Source organism: Mobula birostris, chromosome 5 (assembly GCF_030028105.1).
Source record: "Mobula birostris isolate sMobBir1 chromosome 5, sMobBir1.hap1, whole genome shotgun sequence".
Taxonomy (NCBI): Eukaryota; Metazoa; Chordata; class Chondrichthyes; order Myliobatiformes; family Myliobatidae; genus Mobula; species Mobula birostris.
Genome location: NC_092374.1, coordinates 194503211 through 194526824, shown reverse-complemented (window position 1 = coordinate 194526824; position 23614 = coordinate 194503211). Strand labels below are relative to the sequence as shown.

The following is a 23614-nucleotide window of genomic DNA, read 5'->3' as shown; positions in this document are numbered from 1 at the left end:
ACTTAAATTGTAGAAGGGAATGACGGGCACATAACGATGAGGTATTAACCAATTTAAAAATTTTGTTCCAAGTGTCCTCAGAAATTGAAATCTGTAAATCTTATTCCCAAAGCTGAAGTTTCTATCTACTTTCCATCTACGACAGGGTTTTGCTTTAATCGCCAAGTCCAACTCTGAATTTTCCCCTGTGATTTGTTTTCTTTATTTCTGCAGGCTGTCCCGATACCAACAATTCAAGGATTTCCAGCGGCGGATACTGGTCGCCACCAATCTGTTCGGCCGGGGTATGGACATAGAGCGGGTGAACATCGTGTTCAACTACGACATGCCGGAAGACTCAGACACCTACTTGCACAGGGTACTGTGCCCTTCAGTCTGTCACTGGAGTGTGGCACCATTCATTTGACTGCTGTGAACTTTGCGCTCATTCCTTCATACAAATGGATGGATTTCCTTGGTTGGAGGTGGGATTAGTTAGCTTGTCGTCATGCCCATGGACTACAGGGCCTGTTCCAGTGCTGTATGTACCATTCTTTGTACCCACTGGCCTTGCACACCAACATTGGGCTGACTGGGCTTGGGAAGGCAATATCCCAGGAATAAATAGTATCTTTACAAGTGACAGACTGGGAAGAGGTTATAGTCAGGATACCTGTGGGAGCCAGTACATTTGTTGAGCATATCATCTGTCTCTAGAGATGTGGCTAGACATAAAGAAATGGGAGAGAAGTGTCAGAGATAGACCAGGTAAATTTGAGGCATGGTGGAAATCAGGGGCAGAGTATTCCTTCCTCTCTCTCACCTCCTTATTCTGACTTCTGACCCCTTCCTTTCCAGTCCTGATGAAGGCTCTCGGCCAGAAACATCGATTCTGTATTCCCCTTCATGGACGCTGAGTTCCTCCAGCATTTTATGTGTGCTGGGAGGGCGATGTTGATGCAGGCCAAAGGATTGAATGTTTCTTCTCAGTCGGCGTGTGGGAGTCCCCATCGCTGGGAATCCATGTCAGTGTGGTGGGGGTCATCCACACAGAGACAGATGCATGACAGCCAGTGTATCTCCAATGTGATGCCAGTCTACGGCTGACCTGGGGTCATTTTTCTTCTTCTTCTTCTGAATTTTTATGGCGGTTGACAGTCCAACTTAAAGGTGCTTTACTGCCACCAACTGGACTGGAGTGCGGTGTAGAGAATTTACTGCCACCAACTGGACTGGAGTGCGGTGTAGAGAATTGGGGGCGAGGGATGTGGTGGAATCTTTACTACTTTTCTTTCAAATGAAGGCTAAATTACCCCAAAAAGCCTTATAGTAACAAAAGATGATACTGTGAGTTAAATTACATTGACTCCCATCTGGCCTCATTTACTAAACTTGTGAATAACACTGCCTATGACGTAGGTGGCGAGAGCTGGTCGGTTTGGGACCAAGGGGCTGGCCATCACCTTTGTGTCAGATGAGAATGATGCCAAGATCCTGAACGACGTGCAGGACCGGTTCGAGGTGAACATCAGTGAGCTGCCCGATGAGATCGATATCTCCTCATACAGTAAGTGCCAAGCACATTCCCACAGAGGGATTGGGAAGGATGAGTGTGGGGAGGAAAAGGCCTTTGGACAGTCACGGGGTTGAGGAGGAGATTTAAAAAAAAGGATCAGCCATGATTGAATGGCGGAGCAGACTCAATGGGCCAGATGGGAGTCAATGCAATTCTGCTTCTATGTCTTATGGTCTAATGGATGTGGGCAACTAAGTGTTGGATGATCTAGGCTGAAAGGGCATTCCAAAAGGTGCCGCTTAAAAGACTTATGTGAAATAAGGATGCATGGAGTTCGGGGTGATGTACTAGTTTGGATGGACGATTGGTTAATCACAGTGGAAGACAGAGTTGGGATAACGGGTGTTCCTCTGTTGGCTATCGGTGGTGTAGGGGTCAGTGCTGGAGCTGCAATGGTTCACAATGTACATTATCGATTTGGAAGAGGGCACTGAGTGTAACGTATCTGTCTGCTGATGACACTAAATTGAGTGGGAAAACAAATTGCACAGAGGATGAAGAGTCTGCAGAGAGACTTAGATAGGTCAAGCGAGTGGGTAAGGGTCTGCCTGACGGATTCTCATATCGATGCCTCCATGGATGTTGCATCCTAGCTGCCTACGTGATACACAAGCCAGGGCAGTACGATATGGAGAACAAGCTGTTGCCCATTAGCATGCTCCCCCTCCACACAGTTGCTGTACCCATAGGAATGCCAGAGACTGATACAGTTCAGCACCAGTGGCATCGCAGGAGTTGCCAGTGAGCATTGAACTCAATGTAGGTCTGCCTTAGGGACTCCAGCTCCAGATTTTTCCCTCAGTGTTTATTCCCAAAGCTTTCCCCATGAGTGGGTCTAGCTGCAAGGCAGTGGATGTTTGAGATCAGAGTTTTGTTTTCCTAGATGAGCTGCCAACCATGGCTGTCAAGCCCCATCTGCCGAAAGCGACTGGTTTTAAGGTGCCAGTAATCCGCCTTTGCCCTTCCCCTATCGGTTGAAACAGTTCCGGCAGGCCTAGAAGCTAAGCCAGGTGTGAAGGCCTTGTTTTCAGAAGCTATTTGAGATGCACGTCACTGGGAACATTTAAAAGGTAGTAGGAGCATATCCCCATTACCACCCCTGGGTGTAACAACCTTAAGGTTCTCAGGTGGATTAAGACATTGGTAAATACAAGGTCTTCCACTTTGGAAGGAAAAATAGAAGGCCAGTATATTATTTAAATTGTGAAAGACTGCAGTGTACTGTTATGCAGAGGGACATGGGAGTGCTTGTGCATGAATTACGAAAAGTTGGTTTGCAGGTGCAGCTGGTTAGCAAGAAGGCAAATGGAATGTTGGCCTTTATTGCTGACCGGATTGAACTTAAGAGCAGGAAGGTTATGCTGCAACTGTACAGAGTACTGATGAGGCTGCACCTGGAGTACTGCGTGCAGTTCTGGACTCCTTACTTGGGGAAGATATACTGGCTTTGAAGGCAGTGCAGAGGAGGTTCACCAGGTTGATTCCAGGGATGAGGGGATTAGCCTATGAGGAGAGATTGCGTCGCCTATGACTATACTTGCTGGGATTCAGAAGAATGAAAAGGAATCTAATAGAAACATAAAATTATGAAGTGGTTAGATAAGACAGTGTTGTTTCCACTGCTTCCACCAACTGTCAGAGAGAATGTTCCAGGTTCCAACCACCCACCAGTGGGGGGGAAACAAATCTTCCCCTGATCTCTTTTAAGCATCTTAGACCTCTCCTTAAACCTTTGCTCTTTAGTTTAGAATCTCCTACTATGGGGAAAAAGACTGCATCTCTTTACGCCATTCATAATGTTATAAAGCTCAATAAGTTCACTCCTTGGCCTCCTCTCCAGGGAAAATGTCCCCAGCTTGTTGAATACTTTTGCTTATTCTTTTCATTCCTGTCTCCTTTTTGCACTAAGCCAGCTTCATCTTATTGCATCCATCCCAGTATGTGCTTTGCAAGTCATTTTCCAGGTCAGTGCAGATGATATTTCTCATACAAAGTCTCTTTCCCAGTCCAATTACCTTTTAACTATTACGATTTGCAAAATTAGATTATTATTGCGTCTGTCTTTTGTTCTGAGAGAATTTTATGTAATGCACCTTTTGGCAAGATGTAAGAGTAAGATTCAGCCCCACATCCGTTGTGTTTCTTGTTAACACAAACTGTCTGTTTCAATGTACACGTGATCAATGAATCTGAATCTTGCTCTGTAATTAAAGACATCTGATTTTTGCAGTTTCCCCATATTCTTGGACTTCTCAACAGTCCGGACATCTGTCTTGGACTGAAAATATCTCAGCATCTTCATGGAAATATTGTACTGGCAATCAGCCCAAGGTCTGATGGGTCTCAAACCCTCACCACCTGGGACTTGCTCTCTTTTCGTTACTACAATCAGAGAGGAGATGTAGGAGTCTAAAGACCCAATGTTTTAGGAACAACTTCTTTCTCTCCTTCATCAAATTTCTGAATGGTCCATGAGCCCACGAATACTACCTGTATTCCATCTTCTCACGATTTATTTCATTTATTATTGTAAGACTCAGAACACTACAGCACAGAGACAGATCCTTTGGCTTTTTGAGTGTGTGCCAAACCATTAATCTGCCTAGTCCCATCAACCTGCACCTAGACCGCAGCCCTCCGCACCCTTCCCATCCATTATCTATCCAAATTTCTCTTAAATGTAGAAATCTACCCCACATCCACTGGCAGCTTGTTCCATACACTCACCGCCCTCTGAGTGAAGAAGTTCCCCAAAACATTACCCTTAAAATTTTTACCTTTTCTCCTTTAACCCATGACCTCTGGTTCAAGTCTCACCCAAACTCAGTGGAAAAAGCCTGCTTGCATTTATCCTTTCTTTACTCCTTATAATTCTGTGCACCTCTTGTCAAATCTCCCCTCAACCTTCTATATTCTAGGGAACAAAGTCCTGATCTATTCAACCTTTTCCTATAACTCAGGTCCTCAAGTCCTGGCAACATCCTTGTAAACCTTCTCTTCACTCTTTCTATCTTATTTACTGTACATCTTTCCTGTAGGTAGGTGACCAAAACTGGATACAATACTCCAAATTAGGCCTCACATATGTCTTAACAATTTCAAAATAACATCCCAACTCCTGTACTCTGTACTTTGATTTATGTAGATCGATGTGCCAAAAACTTTCTTTATGACCCTATCTACCTGTAACACTACTTTCAAGGAATTATGGATCTGTATTCCCAGATCCCTTTGTTCTACCACTCACCACATAAGACCTACCCTGGTTTGTCCTCTCGATACCTCACACTTCTCTGCATTAAATTCCATCTGCCATTTTTCAGCCCATTTCACCAGCTGGTCCAGATCCTGCTCCAAGCTTTGATGGCCTTCCCTGCTGTTCACTGTATCCCCAATCTTGGTGTCATCCGCAATTATGCTGACCAGTTTACCACATCATCCAGCTCGTTGATATAAATGTCAAACAATAACTGACTCAGCATTGGTCCCTGTGGCACACCATTAGTCACAGGCCTCCAGTCAAAGAGGCAACCATCTACAACCACTCTCTGGCTTCTCGCACAAAGCCAAAGTCTAATCCAGTGTACTATTTCACCTTGAATGTCGAGTGACTAAACATCCTTGACCAACTTCCCATACGGGACCTTGTCAAATGCCTTACTAGTGTCCATGTAGACAACATCCAGTGCCTTGTCTTCGTCAGCTTTCCTGGTAACTTCCTCTATAAGACTGGTTAGACACATCTTACCACACGGAAAGCCATGTTGATTATCCCTAACCAGTACCTATCTATCCAAACACTTTCCCACTACTGATGTCAGGCTCTCTGGCCTATAATTTCCAGGCTTATTTTCAGAGCCTTTCTTAAACAGCGGAATGACATTAGCTGTCCTCCAATCCTCGTTCACCTCACACGTGGCAAGGATGTTTTAAATATCTCTGCTACACCCCCTGCAATTTCTGCTCTAGCCTCCCACAGGGTACAAGGGAACACATTATCAGGTCCTGGGGATTTATTCGCCCTAACCTGCTTCAAGACAGCACACACCTCCTCCTCTGTAACCTCTATGACCTTGCTGCTGCATTGCCACTGTGTCTGTCTTCCAAGTAAATACAGTTGCAAAATTCAATTTATGATCTGCCCAATCTCTTTCGGCTCCGTGCATAGATTACCACTCTGATCTTCCAGATGACCGATTTTGTCCCTTGCTATCCTTTTACACTTAATATATCTGAGGAAGCCCTTGGGCAACCTCATATATTCTTTTAACCCTCCTAATTTCTTTCTTAAGTGTTCTGTTGCACTCCTTTAATACCTCATTTGTTCCTGTCTGCCTGTATCTGCTATGCACGTCCTTTTTCTTAACCAGGGCTTCAATATCTTTCAAAGAAGAAGATTCCCTTAAAGCTGTTATCTTTGCCTTTTATTCTGACAGGAACATACAAATTCTGTACTCTCAAAATTTTATTTTTGAAGGCCTCCCACTTACCAAGTACACCTTTGCCGGAAAACAACCTGTCCCCATCCATACTTGCCAGATCCTTTCTGCTATCATCATAATTAGCCTTTCTCCAATTTAGAATTTCAACCCGAGGACCAGACCTATCCTGTTTCATAATTACCTTGAAACTAATGGCATTCTGATCACTAGATGTTCCACGTGTTACCCTACACAAACTTCTGTCAACTGCCCTGTCTCACTCCCTAACAGGAGATCTAGTATCACACTCTCTCTAATTGGGCCTTCTATATACTGATTAAGGAAATTTGCGTGAATGCATTTAACAAAAATCTTCCCATCCCCAGCCAATATGTGGAAAATTAAGATCAGATAACATCACAGCCTTGTGTTTCTTGCAACAGTCTGTGATCTCTCTACAGACTTGCTTCTTTAAATCCCATGGTCTGTAATATAATCCCATTAACGTGGTGTTACCTTTCTTATTCCTCAGTTCTACCCAAAAAGCCTCACTAGACAAGCTCTGCAGTCTGTCCTGACTAAACACTGCCTTAATATTTTCCCTGACTGGTAATGCTGCCCCCTCCAACTCTATCACGTATAAGACAACAGAAACCCAGAACATTGCGTAGCCAGTCTGTCCCTCCAGCAACCAAGTATCACTAACTTGTGGTAACTTTTCTTTTGTCTTGCACTGTACTGTTGCTACAAAACAACAAATTTCTCACCATAAGGGAGTGATGATAAACCTGATTCCGATTAACTGTTTGTCCTTTCATCAGTGCTGCCTGACCAGCTGAGTATGTCCAACATTTTAAGTTCAAAGTTCAAGGTCACATACTACCTTGATATTCTTGCAGGCATTTATAGGAAAAAGTACAATAGAATTTTACAAGAAATCATACATAAAGCTTGAGAAACAACCAGTGTGCAAAAGAAATCAAACTGTAGATAAAGGTTTAAGCTTGAAGCTTCATCAGGTGCTTTGGAATAGCCCAGGTTGCTAGCCAAAATGGTGAATATGCAGGTATAGAATATTTTTAACAGTTAGCCCCACTTTAACTGTTTTTCACTCCCCATTCCCCTCTCTTCTCTTGCAGTTGAGCAGAGCAGATAGATGTGAGACCACACATCCCGCTTTTATCACCATGGGTTGAAGATCGCCAAGTCTGACACTGCGGACCACACCATTTTACATTGATGTGCGTTCACCAGCATTGACAATGGAAATGGATGAATGTAAATACCATGTGTTTAGCTGCACTTGACAAGTGACATAATTCCGTATAGTTTCATAGACTATTTTTAGAATTATTTTCCCACCTTCCTTTATTTGTGGTGAACTGTGTTTGCATGGAGATTTTGAGTGGCATATACACTACATTATCCCCACCTGGCGCCGGGTATTTGAGTAGAAAATGTGTTCCAGTGATAACAATTAAAGAGAAAAAAATCCTTGGTACCAGGAGCTTGTGTTGTTCATCATCTTTCTGACCCCTCCATGCCCTCTCCTGAAGGCTTTTGCTGAGGTTTCCACTGGATGACCACTCTCTGCACAAGGACTGAGAAGCCAGTCAGGTTTTGCAGACAGCTCCGGACCCTTGTTCCCATCCTCATGAGGGACAAGTCCCAACGCCCTGGCTAGTGTTTTTATAAATGCTCCCATTTCATACCCAGCCTTACTTGAGGCCAGATGGACCCAGTAACAGCCAAGGCCAAACAACAAGGTGATGCTAAGTCAATTTGACTCTGAAAAGATTGAACGCAGTGCCTATTTATGATCCCTGCATGATTTTTGCACCTGAAGAGCAGAGGAGAGGCATTACCTGTAAACTCTGGAGCAGCAAAGACAGGTATGAGTCGCCGGACCTAATTCAGACACCGCCATGGTAAATTATCGTCTGTTATGTGTTCGAGAGATTCCCAAGGCATCAGAAACACAATCTTGTTTAGATATTTAATAAGATCCTGGTTAGTAGTCTGATCTTGGTCTCAAGATTACCCTCAGCTCCCTCATAATACAAAGATCCACCTCCATTTCGATTGGATTCAATGGCTCCACCTCTGGAGTTGAGAATTCCACAAACCCGTAAAAAGAAACTCCACAGTGCCGCAGTGTGTAGAGACTGGTGTTCAGTCCTGACTTGAACGCTATGGGTGAGATGGTTACACGTTCTCCTTGTGGCAGCGGGTGCTCCAGTTTACTCCCACATCCCAATGATGTGCAGATAAGTTGACTGGTGTAAATTGCCCCTAGTGTTGTGGGTGAGGGATGGATTCTGAGGGTAGCTGATTGGGGGTGTGGGGGAGAGTAAAAATGTAGGATTAATGTTAACAGATGATAATTGGCATGGGCTGAAAGACCTGTTTGCCAGTTGTATGTCTCTAGGACTCTGAGCAATTCTGGCACTTTGGGAAGGAGAAGATGGCCTTTGACAAATTGTTTCAGAGGATGCAACCTCAATCTTTTTTTCTCCAGTCTTGCGGAGGGGTCTCGACTCGAAACATCGACTGTACTTTTGACCATAGATGCTGCCCGGCCTGCTGAGTTCCTCCAGCATTTTGTGTGTGTTGCTTGGATTTCCAGCATCTGCAGATTTTCACCAGGTCTAGTTTTGAAGGGTGCACATTTGCCTTCAGATCCCATCCTTACCGAGGCATAAGAGTACCATGACATGGAAACATGACCTTTGAGTACACATCAGCCATTAACCATCCATTTACACAGATCCCATGTGGAGCAGCACGGTAGCATAGTGGTTAGCACAATGCATTGCGGTACCAGTGACATAGGTTCAATTCCCGCTGTTGCCTGTAAGGAGTTTGTACGTTCTCTCCGTGACTGCGTGGATTTTCTCCAAGGTTTCCTCTCACGGCCCAGTTAATTGGAGGTTAATTGGTCATTGTAAAATGTGCTGTGATTAGGCTAGGGTTGCTGGTCAGCATGGGCCTACTCCGCACTGTATCTCAGTAAATCAATTTCCATCAATTCTGACACCTAGATGTCGGAATATCACTGGGATGTTAGAAGAAAGTGGAGCCCGGGTGGGGGGCAGTCATTGGCAACTAACGTGGACACAGGAAGGAGGTGCAAACTCCACCAGAGCTGTACCCAAGGTGAGGATCAAACCAGTTCTCTGGGGATGTGAGGCTCTCTGGTGCTCGCTGTGCTGCCCTTTTGTCCATCAATACACCCTGGTTATTGGCTTCTGTAGGTCCTCCATGTTCAATGTGTCAAGGCCTGTCTCCATTTTGTCCATCTTAATAAACGTCTGATTTGTTCTGAAGGAAACTGTCCCAAACTAACCACTACTACATTTCTCCAGCCCCTGATAAATCCTGAAGTCAATACAGCCTGTAATGTTGCCCACCCTGTCCTGCAGAGAACACAGAGTGGTAGGTTGACAGGAGTTGAGCGACAGAAAAGGTGTCTGACCTGTGACCTTACTTGTCCTACTTGCTGTTTAGCCACCAAGGATGAACATCAACACAATAAAACAGCAAAAGCTGGAAGTCCAAAGCAACACACACATTCAAAATGCTGGAGGAATTCAGCAGGCCGGGCAGCATCCATGGAAGTGAACACTCGACATTTCAGGCCAAAACCCTTCTTCAGGAGTCATAGGACAAACATCCTCACTTAAGTCAGAGGTATACGTTCGTCTTTGTATGTTATTGATAGTTAATTCCTTTGATTTTTCTTGCATTGTCGATAATACATCCGTCTCCAGGTTAAACCTCCTCATTGATCGGACAGCCCGTCTATGGCAGTGGGACAAGTACAGAGTCCTATGGAGTCCCCCTGCATGTTAACCTCAAGTCACTGAAATTCCTTTTGACCTGCCATTCTCTGCTTTGTCCAAAACAAAGACAGGGCTGCTATCTTGTTGTCAGATGGAAAGTGCAGAAACAGGCCATTAGGTCCATCTGTTTACATTAATCCTATGTTAATCCCATTTATTTTTCATTCCACCCATGTTGTCACCAACTCTTATCCCACCCCCCAGATTCTACCACTCATCTGGATTTTCTTTACAGTGGCCAATTAACAATTAACCGACCAACCAGATGCCTTTGGGATCTGGGAGGAAACCGGAGTATTCAGAGGTGGACTGCAAACTCGACAGAGACAGTGATGGAGGTTAGGATTGGACCCTGATCTCTTATGCTGTGGGGCGGGGGCTCTTACCACTGCGCCACCATGCTGCCCTGTCCTTGCCACTTCACGTTCAATTCTCATCCTCTGTAAACTCTGCTTTCTCCCACTGACACAAGAAAATCTGCTGGAAATCCAGAACAAACACACAACAATGCTGGAGGAACTCAGTAGCTCAGGCAGCATAATGGAAAAGTGCAGAGTCGAACTTTCGGGCTGAGACCCTTCATCAGGAGTCATGGTGAAGAACTTGGACCCGAAATATGGACTATTTACCCTTCTCCATAGATGTTGCCTGGCCTGCTGATTTCCTCCAGCATTTTGTGTCTGTTGCTTTCACCCATTGAGCTGGTTTCAGATTCACTTTCCATAAAGTACCTTGGTTGCAACATAGTTGCTAAAGAAGCTGGATAATAGAAGTTGTCAATGTCAGCATGATATTATGTTCCATGTACCCCAGGGCAGATGAAGAGAACTTTATTCACTACCTTTTTTTTAATGCATACAATGGCACCTGTGCATTCAGTGTAACTGGAGCCATGTTATCCCTGGTGGTGCCCACTGGTTAAGGTTTTGACTACCTCCCCTGATGTTTCACACATTTGTAATGGTCACGATTGGAGTGATATGAGAGATTATTGCAGATTACTCTGTCCCGACGCGGTTCATTACTCATTTACGGCACTGGACGTCCAAACCTGATAGAGAATGAATACCCTGCTCGTTCACACTTGGAAGGAAAAAAAAACCTTAGTGCCACAATGTGCACTTCTCTGAGAGCCTTCTCACTGAATTACCTCTGTATCATCAAAAAATTAGCACCCATGCAAACTTTACCATTCCCTTTCCCCACACCGCAGATTTGGAGCCTTTGAGGTTGCTAACTGCAAGGGGAAAATGTATATATTCCACCTGTTGGGTTATTTTTGCACATTTATTAGATTAACACCCTGGAGAACGATTAGACTAGCTGATGAATGTGCACTCTTGTTCCTGGACCTGAGTTTTTCCCCAGTATTCCTAGGAAATCTTTCTCTATGAATTCTGTACTCTTGGGGAATCAGCAGAACAACAACTAAAAGACAACGGGGAGCTCCTCATTTGAATCAAAATAATTGAGCAAACATTTAATGTTATATTTTCTTCCTGAATTAGTAAAATGTGAGTATTCCCACACATTTATGGGGAATCGAAATTCAAATCTCCATGGCAACACACACAAGAACTTGAAATGTCAGGCAGGATCTGTGGAGGGGAACAAAGAGTCGCTGTTCTGGGCTGATACCCTTTATGAGATCTTGGAAGCCAGAATAAGAAGTTGAATGGAGGGGAAGGAGTACAACCTGGCAGGTGATAGGTGAGAGCAGATGTGGGGGAGTGGAGAAGCTGGGAGGTGGTAGGTGGAGGGGGTAAAGGACAGACATGGGGGGGGCTAAAGGGTCCATTCCTGTGCTGTAACCTACAGAGCTGGGACCAGTGGTTCATCTTCAGACTCACAGTCATTAGTTTGGGGGGTGGGGTGCAATAACAACTTACAAACTAAATTAATAACTTTGATGGAGGGGCTGAGTGTACTGCAGCCACATTGTGTCACATAATGCAGATAGGGCAGGTTCATCTGTTGTGTGGTGGGCACAGGTGCTTGTCAAGAGATATACGAGGGGTGATTGATAAGTTCGTGACCTAAGGTAGAAGAAGTCAATTTTAGAAAACCTAGCACATCTATTTTTCAACATAGTCCCCTCCTACACGTACACACTTAGTCCAGCAGTCGTGGAGCATACGGAGCCCTTCTTTGTAGAAGTGGTCCACAGCAGGGGTGATTGATAAGTTCATGGCCTAAGGTAGAAGGACATCAGTTATTAACTTCAAACTTTCTGCATTATCACTCAGAGTTGAACTGCACGTGCGTGTAACGAGAGCGTCTTGGACTTCCAGCTGGTCCATAGCAGGGATGATTGATAAGTTCGTAGCTTAAGGTAGAAGGAGATGACTTTCGTTCCACTTTCGTTACATGCGCATGCAGTTCAACTCTTTGAGTGAAAATGCGGAAAGTTTGAAGTTAATAACTCATTTCGTTCTACCTTAGGCCATGAAGTTATCAATCACCCCTGCTGTGGACCACTTTCTAGAGGTCCAAGACACCGACTTCCACAAAGAAGGGATCCGTATGCTCCGCGACCGCTGGACTAAGTGTGTAAATGTAGGAAAAATAAATGTGCTAGGTTTTCTAAAATTGATTCCTTCTACCTTAGGCCACGAACTTATCAATCATCCCTCGTAGATGGGTTAGGTGACTGGCATAGGCTAATGTGAGCAAATGTGGGTTTGTTTGCTTTGAAAGGATGACAAAGCAAATGATTTAAAAGGGAGGCGTGTGGATTACTCCTGCTCTGATTCCTTATGCCTGACTGCCTCCTTCTGAATCTGGAAAGTGTTTTAGGAGGTACAGTACTCGAATGTTGCCAGGTCGAGAGAGCCTGTTATTAGTGGAAGTGGGCAGGATAGGACTTTATTCCTTGGAGTGTTGGAGACTGATACTCTGTAGAAGATCATGAGGGACATAGATGGGATGAATGCACACAGTTCCTTTTCTGCAGGGAAAGGAAACCGGAGGGCATAGGTTTAATGTAAGAGGGGGCAGATTTAAAAGGGACGAGGGGCCAGTGGTGTAGTGGCATCCGTACTGGACTTCAGGGTGAGTGATCCAGGGTTGGAATCGGCCGGTTCTTTGCACACTTTCCATCTGTGCTGGTTTGAGTGTTGAGCTAGCAACTCAACCTTGTAAAACAGACAAATGCTAAAGAAACGGCAAGGTTCCCACCTGTTGTCAGTTGCTAGTGAGGCACGGGAGGATATTTTATATATTTTTTTATTAAGAGGGACAACTACTTCAGAATATGGTGCATATGTGGAACAAATTACCGGGGCAAGTAGTTGACACAGGTACAATCACAACATTTAAACTACATTTGGACAGGTACATAGATGGGAAAGATTTGCGGCGGATATAGACCAAATGCAGCAGCATGGATGAGTTGGGCTGAAGGGCCTGTTTCTCCGCTGTGTTACTGTGATTCTGTGACTCTTAAGCTCCTCAAAAATCAGGTGCATCGTCACTGCCCAACTCAATGAAAACAAGCCTCTAAATCAGTGTGCTGTTGAGAGTGGCATGTCACTTCTCTTTTCCATTGTCTAGTTCTCACTCTTGGTTTTAACTATCTGCAAAGGTCTTTTGTTTGACCACCTGCTTTCTTCAACCACTTGCCTCCGTTTCAGAGTTGTTAGTAATTCCAGGAAGTTCTGGGAAATCCTTGGATTGTTGTGTTAGTAATGGGCACCAGTAAACGACACCTTGAAACAAATCCCGTTTCCCAAACTTTGTTTAATGTAAGAGATAAAACTAACTTCAGCAACACACACAAAATGCAGGAGTAACTCAGCAGGTCAGGCAGTATCTATGCAGGGGAATAAACAGTTAAAATTTCAGGCCGAGACCTTTTGTCAGGACTGTAGAGGAAGGGGGCAGAAGCCAGAAGCCTCTAAGAGGACCACAATCTTGTCATGGTTTGGAGGCTTGCATGCCTCAATGACCCAGAGAGTAATGTTAGCTGGAGTCAGGGGCTTTATTCTTTGGTTCTTGTTAGGGTCACCCATGCCAAACAGGTCAAAGGGTAGAGGACAGACTAAGAGTGGTCCACTGGTCCTCTAGGTTTGGGGGTTCAGCTCAGGGCTAACAACCCTGACTGGTAAAACAAAATTGTTACGGAAACAGCAATGAAGAAATCTTCTACATCTGAGTGTGACGGTATTCCTGAGTCTCCACCCAGGACTTGCATGACTGAGAGCAGTGAAAGACGAGAGGAAGATACTGATATGTTGAAGGAAGCCCTGAACACCACCAAAGATGGAGGACCCTCATTGCTGCCCTAGACGCCAGGGCCTACAAAAGATAGTGGATTTGGCCCAGTACTTCATGGGTAAAGCCCTCTCAACCATTGAACACATCCACTTGAAATTTGCCAGAGAAAAGAAGGATCCATCATCAAGGATCCTCATCGCCCAGGTCGTGCTTGTTCTCCTCCGCTACCATCAGGTAGAAGGTACAAGAACCTCAGGACTCACACCATGAGGCTCAAGAACAGTTACTACCCCTCAACCATCAGGCTCTTGAACAAAAGGGTATAAACACTCATTCTACTTCTGGTGTTCCCACAACCAATGGTCTCACATTAAGGACTCTTTATCTTGTTATTTATTGCTATTTATTTATATTTGTATTTGCGTAGTTTGTTGTCCATTGATCTTGTCTATAGATTTGCTAAGTATACTTGCAGAAAAAAATAATCTCAGGGTTTTATGTGGTGACATGTAATAAATTTTACTTTGAACTTTGAAGTAAGTAAGAAGCCAGAATAAGAAGGTGGTGGTGGGGGTGGGGGGGGGGGGGTTGGTGAAGGACTACAAACCAGCAGGTGATCAGTGAAACCAAGAGAGGAGGAAGGTGTGTGGATGGTGAAAGAGGGATGAAGTAAGAAGCTGGGAGGCAATAGGTGGAAAAGATAAAAGTCTAAGGAAGAAAAAAAATCTAATAGGAGAGGAGAGTGGACCTTGGGAGTAAGGGAAGGAGGAGGGGAATCAGAGGGCAATTTGGTGGAGGATTACAAATACCTGGGGATACGAATTGACAATAAACTGGACTGGTCAAAGAACACTGAGGCTGTCTACAAGAAGGGTCAGAGCTGTCTCTATTTCCTGAGGAGACTGAGGTCCTTTAACATCTGCCAGATGATGCTGAGGATGTTCTACGAGTCTGTGGTGGCCAGTGCGATCATGTTTGCTGTTGTGTGCTGGGGCAACAGGCTGAGGGTAGCAGACACCAACAGAATCAACAAACTCATTCGTAAGGCCAGTGATGTTGTGAGGATGGAGCTGGGCTCTCTGACGGTGGTGTCTGAAAAGAGGATGCTGTCCAAGTTGCATGCCATCTTGGACAATGTCTCCCATCCACTACATAATATTGGGCACAGGAGTACATTCAGCCAGAGACTCATTCCATTGAGATGCAACACAGAGCATCATAGGAAGTCATTCCTGCCTGTGGCCATTGAACTTTACAACTCCTCCCTTGGAGGGTCAGACACCCTGAGCCAATAGGCTGGTCCTGGACTTATTTCCTGGCATAATTTACATATTACTATTTAACTATTTATGGTTTTATTACTATTTAATTATTTATGGTGCAACTGTAACGAAAACCAATTTCCCCCGGGATCAATAAAGTATGACTATGACTACTACTATGGGCAGGTGGGTGAAGACTAACCAGAACTGTCAAACAAAGGAAGTTTGTGGGAATTTATTAACATGGTCTACTGTTACAATATTTAACATGGTTTAATTAGTTCAAAATAGGATGTGGTTGCACTGGAGAATGCAGAGGAGATTCACAATGATGTCTGGATTAGAGGTCTTTGGTTTTGGGAAGAGACTGGTTAGGATGAGCTTGTTTTCTCTGTAGTGAAGGATGCATCAAATGGAGATGTAACAAATCTTAGGGGAGAATCAAGAACAAGTGGGCATTGATTTAAGGTGATGGAGGAAGGAGTTTCAAAGGGGATCTGAGGTAAGTTTTTATTTAGAGTCTTGAACTGGCTTTTAAAGAAGATGAAATCTGGTGCAGTTACTGTGTTTAAGAGACATTTAGACACTTAATTAGGCAAGACATAGAAGATTATAGCCTCAATGCAGGAAAGTCATATTATACAGGTGGGCAAAATTGTTGATATGGACACAGTGGGCCAAAGATCTTGTTTCTATGTCTGTCTCTATAGCTGTACCATCCTCCCATGCATCTTGCTATCATACCTTTCTGCTCCTTTGACATCTGGTATATTTGACTAGCCTGTGGATAAAGAGGGCATTGGACGTAATGTATCTGGATTTTTCAAAAGGCCTTTATTAACATTGTACTTAAGGGTTGTTCCAGAAACTAATGGTTCCTCCTTCTCCAGCCCTTTACCCTTCCCAGCCATCTGGCTTCACCTATCACCTTCTAGCTGGTCCTCCCTCCCTTGCCCACCTTTTTATTCTGGTGTCTTCCCCCTTGCTTTCCAGTCCTGATTAAGGGTTCTGGCCCAAAATGTCAACTGTATATTCAGCTCCATGGATGCTGCCTGACATTTAGTGTGTGTTGCTTTGGATTTCCAACATCTGCAAGCATGGTGGAGTTTGCATATTAGCATACAGAAAGTGTTAGGTAAAGTGTTTTTTTAATTGAATTTTTTTTTTTTGAGTAGTCAGACTGCTACTATTGGGTGCCGTAATGATCAGCCCTAGTTCATGAGTTAATCAGAGTCAGACTTGTACAGCATGGAAAGAGATGTTTAGACCCAACTCGTCCATGCCAATTCAGGTGCCTTCTTGATTTAACCCGATATGACTGTGTTTGGCCCATGTCCCTCTATGCTTTTCCTATCCATGTATGTGTCAAAATGATTTGTAAACGTTGCTAGTTCAACCAATTCCTCTGACCGCTTGTCTCTCATACCCACCATGCTCTGTCTCTCAGACCCCTTTTAAATGATTCTCTTCTCACTTTAAAACCTATGCCCCTAGACCCTTAGTTTTAGAATCCCTATCCCAAAAAAAAGGATTGGAGCCATGATCCTTAACTGTGCCCCTCAGGATTTTATAAACCACTATAAAGTCACCCTCAGTCAACTCCACTGCAAGGAAAATGGTCACAACTCTACTTATAACTAATGTTATTGCAACATCCTTGTGAATCTTTTCTGCACCCTCTCTAGCTTAATCACATCCTTCCTATATTATGATGACCAGAGCTGCACACATCTTGCTAGCATCTTAAACATGAGAAAATCTGCGGATGCTGGAAATCCAAAGCAACACACACAAAATGCTGGAGGAACTCCATGGAAAAGAGTAAACAGCTGATGTTTCGGGGCGAGACCCTCCATCAGTACAGCGAGGGAAGGGGTGAGATGCCTGAATTAGAAGGTGGGGGGAGGAGAAAGAAGCTGGCTGCAAAGTGGTAGGTGAAATCAGGTGGGTGGGAAAGGTCAAGGGTGGAGAAGAAAGAATCTGATGGAAAGGGGAAGTGGGAGGGGACCTAGGGGGAAGTAATAGGTAGGTGAGAAGGTCAGAATGGGGAATTGAGGAGAGGGTACCCAGAGGTGTTGCTCCTCCACCCTGAGGGTGGCCTCATCTTGACACAAGAGGAGGCCATGGATCAACACAATGAGTCTCACATGTCGAGGAGGCTGCATTGGGAAATGCTAACACCTTGTACAGCTTTAATATAGTGCCCACCTCTTGTACTCGGTGCCCTAGCATAATAGCATAATGGTTAATAACTTGAATGAAAAGACATTGTCACAATCTAGTTTGCTGGTAGGAGCATGAGTCATGAGGAGGCCGTAGGGGGTCTGAGAAGTAGTACGATTGATTAATACAAGGCAAGCATGATGGGTGTCAGAGTTAACTTTCTTTTTATACACAGTGCTGGGTATGTGGAATGCCCTGCCAGGGGTCGTGATAACAAACCCAATTCTGATTCTGATAGAGGCAGATACATTAAGGACATTCTAGAGACTCTCAGATAGGCACACAGCTGAAAGAAAAATAGAGGGTTACGTAGGAGGGAAGGGTTGGCTTAATCTTAGTGAGGTTATAAGATTGCCAGAAGATTGTGGGCTGACGTGCCTTCACTGTGCTGTAATGTTCTATCTTTTGCAAGTGGGCAAAAGGGTGGCAGATGGAGTTTGGTTTTGAGAAAATGTGAGGTTCTTCATTTCAGTATTTAAAAAGAGAAAAAAAATTTTTAAACAGAAACTACCGAAAATTTGTAGAGCGAGAGAGGTTAGTATCCTGATTCAAAGAGCACAAATGAGAAATACAATTAGGAAGGAGATTGGGCTGTTATTGCTAGGAAACAGTGGTGAAATAGGAAGTCCTGTTGAGGGTTGCATGTGCTTTTGTTGTGATCTTGTTTAATAGTTTTGGTCTCTAAAAACTAAGGGAAGATTTGCATAGCCTGGAATTAATGCAGCACAGGTTACCAGACAGATAGGAGGGATACCCTTTTACCAGAGAATCTCATTGAGTTGTACACAGTTTACAAATGAATCTTCATCTCAAGGATAGTGCAGAGTCTTTAATGTAGCTCTAGGTGAGTAGTCTCGTACAAAGTGAATTTGATCTGAATCTTTTTGTTCCCAAGGTTCAAGGGCTTTCTCAATTGAGGGATGAGGAGCCATTTTCTCTATTCCTGTATCTCTACCTCATTTCACCTGCAGGTGGTGCAGAGGGGTCAATGTGCTGAAAGGTGCTCAGCAGTGCCACCTATTGTCAGGTGGATAGTAGTGCTGTGGAAGTAAGAAATCAATCTCATCCCAAACAAAAATAAGAGAAAAGAGACTAGATACTGGAAATCTGGAGCAATTCACAAAGGAGCTGGAGGAAAAGGTCTTGACCTGAAATGTTGACTGACCATTTCCCATCATAGATGCTGCCTGACCCACTGAGTTCCTCCACCTCCTCTGTGTCTTGGTCCAAAAGGTTTTTCCTCTCCAATTCTATTAACCCCCTGATCAAAATAGGCAGAAGGACAGTTTCGAGTTTTTCATTTTGCTATTCTCTAATAAAAACTAAATTCCGGTCAAACAAGGGTAATCATGAACTGCTAATGCATAGCTGTAACTATTACTCCGCAAGGGACCGAAGGCAGATGAAGACATTTGTGGATTGTCCTCATGTGGCGTTGTTGCACAGGGTGTGGAAGGTTTCAAAACTAATTCAGGAAATCTCACAAGGTGCTGCAGAAAGAAGGAAAAATAAACATTACCATGTAATAGAAACAGGAATTAAGCTCTGCTACTGTAAATTATTTCACTAATAGGGCATGGTTAGCTGGTTAGGCATTAGTACCATCAGTAATCACCCTCGGGAGGCTGAGGGTGAGAACTGCCACTGCGGCAGTCCTTCTGGGGAAGGTGCTGTTAGCCAGTAACCCTTAATCCCCATATAAGTCAAGAATCTATCAATCTCTGTCTTAAATACACCGAATGACTTGCCCTCAGTGGCAATGAATTCCACAGATTCACCACCCTAGGAGATTCCTCCTCATCACAGTTCTAAAGGGATGTCCCTTTAGACAACTGCACTGCTTGAAAGAGCGCTATATGAGGTCATTCTCACCCTTGGCTATTAAGCTCTACAACGAGTCAACCTGTAGCCAGGGAAGTGATGACCCCTTCCTGTTAGACGGTTTGTGGAAACTTATTTTTTTATTCTTTCTACTTCTCTTCTAATATTTATATCTGTGCCCTTGTAATGCTATTGTGACACTGTAATTTCCTTTGGAATCAATAAAGTATCTATCTAGCAATCTTTATTCTAAGACAGTGCTGTCAGTTCCTATTCTCTCCTATGAATGAAAACATCCTCTTCGTGTCCACCCTATACCAGCCTTTCAGTATTCTGTAGGGTTCAATGAGATCCCCCACCCACACCTTCTGTATACCATAGAGTACAAGCCCAGAGACATCAAATGTTGCTCATATGTTGTGCCGCTGTGATGTTGTGGCCTCTTTCACCGTGATTTATTATAACAGTCTCTTAAAGTGGTGGGAAGTGAAAAACAGAAATGGGACAGGAGGACTGCAGAGCCGAGGAGTTAAAGGGATGAGACAAGGGACAGAAAGTGAAAAGGGAGTACTGTGGGGCAGAGAGGTTAAAGAACCCAGCACCACTCACCTTGGGCTTGCTTCAGCACGAAAATTGATGTCAGATTCATGCAGTGGGCGCGGTGCTCGAAGTCCAGCCGCAGGCCATCGGTCAGGGTTGGTGACCTGCCTGAATTGGGAAGAGGAGAGAGGGAGAAGTTTGAGAGAGAGCAGGGGATTCCAGTGTCAAGAGCAGCAGATCGTCACAGGGGTTAGTGCTACAGCGTCACCAGAACAGACCTCCAGTGATGTGCACATCTGGGGTCTGAACATCCTCCCTATGATTATGTCGGTCTACAGCTCTGCAATTCCCTGGGATTTTGGACAGAACAGTTGACATGTAGTTGTAATGCATCTGGATAGATGCTTTCTCTGGCGCATCTATGTTTATAGTGTAATCAACTTTATAAACGTGGTTTGAAGTGTCTATAGTGCAGTTCACTGACTGGGGTAATAGTTGCGAAGAGGTGTGGAGGTGCTAGCTAGAATGTTTGATCAGATAACTGTCTTGGGGGAAGAAACTTTTAAGATGCTGTGAAGATTTTTTTTACAATTGGCATCTGTAGGTGGTGGAATCAGATACATCCACAATATCTGAAGCATTTAGACGCACACTTGGGTACAGTAGGAATTTAAGGTCACTGGAGCACGGGACTAGTATAGATGGATGCCCACTGGTTGTTGAGGATGTGATGGGCGAAATGGCCAATTTCCTTGTATGACTAGAAGTCAAATGTAAGGAGCGGGAGATGGCCACTCAGGCCATTAACTCTGATTCCCATTCAATAAGACTATGGCTGATCCAGCCTCCAAGGTCAGCGTCAGTTTCCTGCTCTCTCAACGCCCAGACAGGTTTGGATTCCAACCAGTCCATGCTGCTATTTCCTCTGTCACACAGCACAAAAAAGACCCGTAATCCCACCATGCCGACTCATCCACAATAATCCCATTTACCAGACTAGGTCTGAAGTCACTTCTGTCTGTCTTGGCAAATTAAGTGCTCGCGCAAAACCTTCAAGCTTGTGAGAGTCTCTGCTGCCCCCACCTCCTCAAGCAGTGCGTTCCTAATTCCAGTCAGACTCTCTAGCTGAGGAAATACTTCCTCAGATCCCCTCTAAACCTCCAATCCTTTGCCTTAAACCTATAGTTTTATATGCTATACCATCTTCCTTTCTTCGCTTACCATAAAGCATCAGCCTCTTGAAGGTTTCCAGCCCTTCTTCCTGTACCTCCAGCAGCATAATGTAATCATCTCCACCCTTCACAAAGATCTCTGTCCTCTGCTCAGGACGTCCTTCCATGGAGAGATAGATTAAAAAAAATGTAAGCAGTAAACAATAGGTCCTAGAGGGGGACAGGACTCACTGCCCCACCCAGTCCCAGAGGGGAGAGAACAATGTGAGATGCACTGCCCCACCTGGTCCCAGAGGGGAGAAGACAGTGTGTGACCCACTACCACACCCAGTCCCAGAGGGGGAAGAGGACAGTGTGTGACCCACTACCACACCTGGTCCCAGAGGGAGAGAGGATAGTGTGTGACCCACTACTCCACCCGGTCCCAGAGGGGGAGAGGACAGTGGGTGACCCACTATCCCACCCAGTCCCAGAGGGGGAGAGGACAGTAGGTGACCCACTACCCCAGAGGGGGAGAGGACAGTGGGTGACCCACTACCCCACTATATGTATGGTATTTCTGGGATTTTGATGGGTGGGGGAAGGTCATTTTTGTCTTTTGGCAAGTGCCAGGACAAATTGAAAACCAGTTGCAGGAGATGCTGTGGAACAAGACTTACTGGGATCATGCTAATAAGCATGAGTTTTAAATAGAATTGGCAGACATTTTTCTCAGAAAGGATTACAAGTTAATAAAGCCCAGAATGACTTCAGGTACGGGTCAGCCCTAGACTGCAAGGTAGCTGTTTTAGATAACACCATCCAAACAAACGTGCGATTGGCTTTGCCCGTTGAGGGTCATGTCCAATGACTTCACTCCTTTGAGTGGAGACTACATGCTGGTGTGCTCACCCTCGAGGATCATCTCCTGTGTCTGATTGCTGATGTAATAGGTCCACTGGCGAAATAGGCAGTTTGTTGTTCTGTGGGACAAGAACGTGACACGTTGTATGTTAACCATCTCACCTGGTCTGCTGAAGACTCACTGACTCTCCAACCCCTCAGCTGAATATAGACCAACTCCCAGCCCTGTCACTGAACCCAGGGCAAAACCAGACTCCACCCACTAAAAACTGTCCACCCCCCCCAACCCCACACACATAAACCCATCCCTATCCTGACCACACCCACTGTAAACTGATCACACCACAACCCGACCTAACTCAAACCTCTCCCCACCCAGACCACACCATCTCAGACCTATCCCCACACCTATGGCACCCAGTCAAACCTCTCCCCATTCAGACCACATCAACCTCAACTGCAGGCACTCAGACCTGTCCTCACTCCTACCACACCCACTTGAACCTGTCCCCATTCCAACCCCACCCACTCAACCAGGTCACACCCACTCAAACCTCTCCCCATCCTGACTGCACCAACTCAAACCTGTTCACACCCCAAATGCACGCACTCAAACCTGACTGCACCCACCCCAGCTGCACCCATTCAGACCCATCCCCACCCTGACCGCACCCACTCAGACTTGCCCCACCCTGACTGCACCCACTGAAACCAGGTCACACCCCAAGCCAAATTACTCAAAGTAGACCATCTTAACTCAAATCATGGAAGGATTGGGTGGGTTCTCATGTGGAATCTCAGTTACCAAGGGGTGAATTGCACACTGGAAGCTAATCAGCTGGTTCTGGGGGTTCACATGTTGAGTAATAAATATCCAGAATTGAATTACAGGCTGGGAATCTAATCTGGGATTTGGGGGCATCGACACAGAATAATGGATCCCCAGGAATGGGTTACAGGCTGGATTCTCGTCCAGTAGTTCATGTGGTTTATATATTGAATAATGAACAGTCAGGGGTGAGTTACAGGCTAGAATCTGATCCAGAGGTTCAAGGGCTTCCTATATGGAATAATATATCTCTGGGAGTGGGATATGGAATTGGGCCATGAATGGTAGTGAGGGAGGAGGTGTAGCACTTGTCTTGCTGGCAAGGATAAGTACCAGGAGAGAGATCAGTAGGGAGGGATGAGCGGTCAAGTGAGTCATGTGAGGAATGATCCTTGTGGAAAGTGGAGGGGTGGGGAAGAAAAGGTATGCTTGGTGTAGGATCCCGTTGAAGATGGTGGAAGTTACAGAGAATTATGTGCTGGACATGGAGGCTTCTGGGGTGGTAGATGAGAACAAGAGGAACCCTATGTCTGTTGGGGTGAGGGCAGGCATGCGCAAAATACAAGAGATGCTTGTGTGGCTGTTTTGATGGTGGAGGAAGGGAAGCCCCTTTCTTTGAAGAAGGATGACAGCCTCACTCTGTGAGCAAATGTGGTGGAGATGGAGGTATTGAGAGAAGGGGTTGGCACTTCTCCAAGTGACAGAGGGATAGTCCAGGCAGCTGTGAGAAGCAATGGATTTATAGAAGACATCAGTAGATAAATTGTCTTCAGAGATAGAGACAGAGGGATTAAGAAGGGGGAGGGAGGTGTTGGAAATGGACCAGGTAAATTTGAGAGCAGGGTGGAAGTTGGAGGCAAAGTTGTTGAAGTTGATGAGCTCAGCATGGGT

The 23614-nt window shown here is 44.9% G+C and overlaps 2 protein-coding genes across 2 annotated transcripts in view; one reads left to right on the top strand and one right to left on the bottom strand.

Moving 5' to 3' along the window:
• Positions 1-7501, top strand: part of ddx39b (DEAD (Asp-Glu-Ala-Asp) box polypeptide 39B) — a 52196-nt gene extending 44695 nt beyond the window's left edge. The window contains exons 9-11 of the mRNA XM_072259224.1: positions 214-358; positions 1399-1546; positions 7116-7501. Coding sequence (XP_072115325.1) covers positions 214-358; positions 1399-1546; positions 7116-7132 — 310 coding nt within the window. The 3' untranslated portion in view covers positions 7133-7501. The remainder of the gene's footprint in view (positions 1-213; positions 359-1398; positions 1547-7115) is intronic.
• Positions 7502-13536: 6035 nt separating this feature from the next.
• LOC140198195 (apolipoprotein M-like) overlaps positions 13537-23614 on the bottom strand; it is a 29644-nt gene continuing 19566 nt past the window's right edge. Inside the window, exons 3-6 of the mRNA XM_072259222.1 lie at positions 21943-22013; positions 21101-21211; positions 19949-20047; positions 13537-19008 (exon numbers count right to left, since the gene is read on the bottom strand). Coding sequence (XP_072115323.1) covers positions 18989-19008; positions 19949-20047; positions 21101-21211; positions 21943-22013 — 301 coding nt within the window. The 3' untranslated portion in view covers positions 13537-18988. The remainder of the gene's footprint in view (positions 19009-19948; positions 20048-21100; positions 21212-21942; positions 22014-23614) is intronic.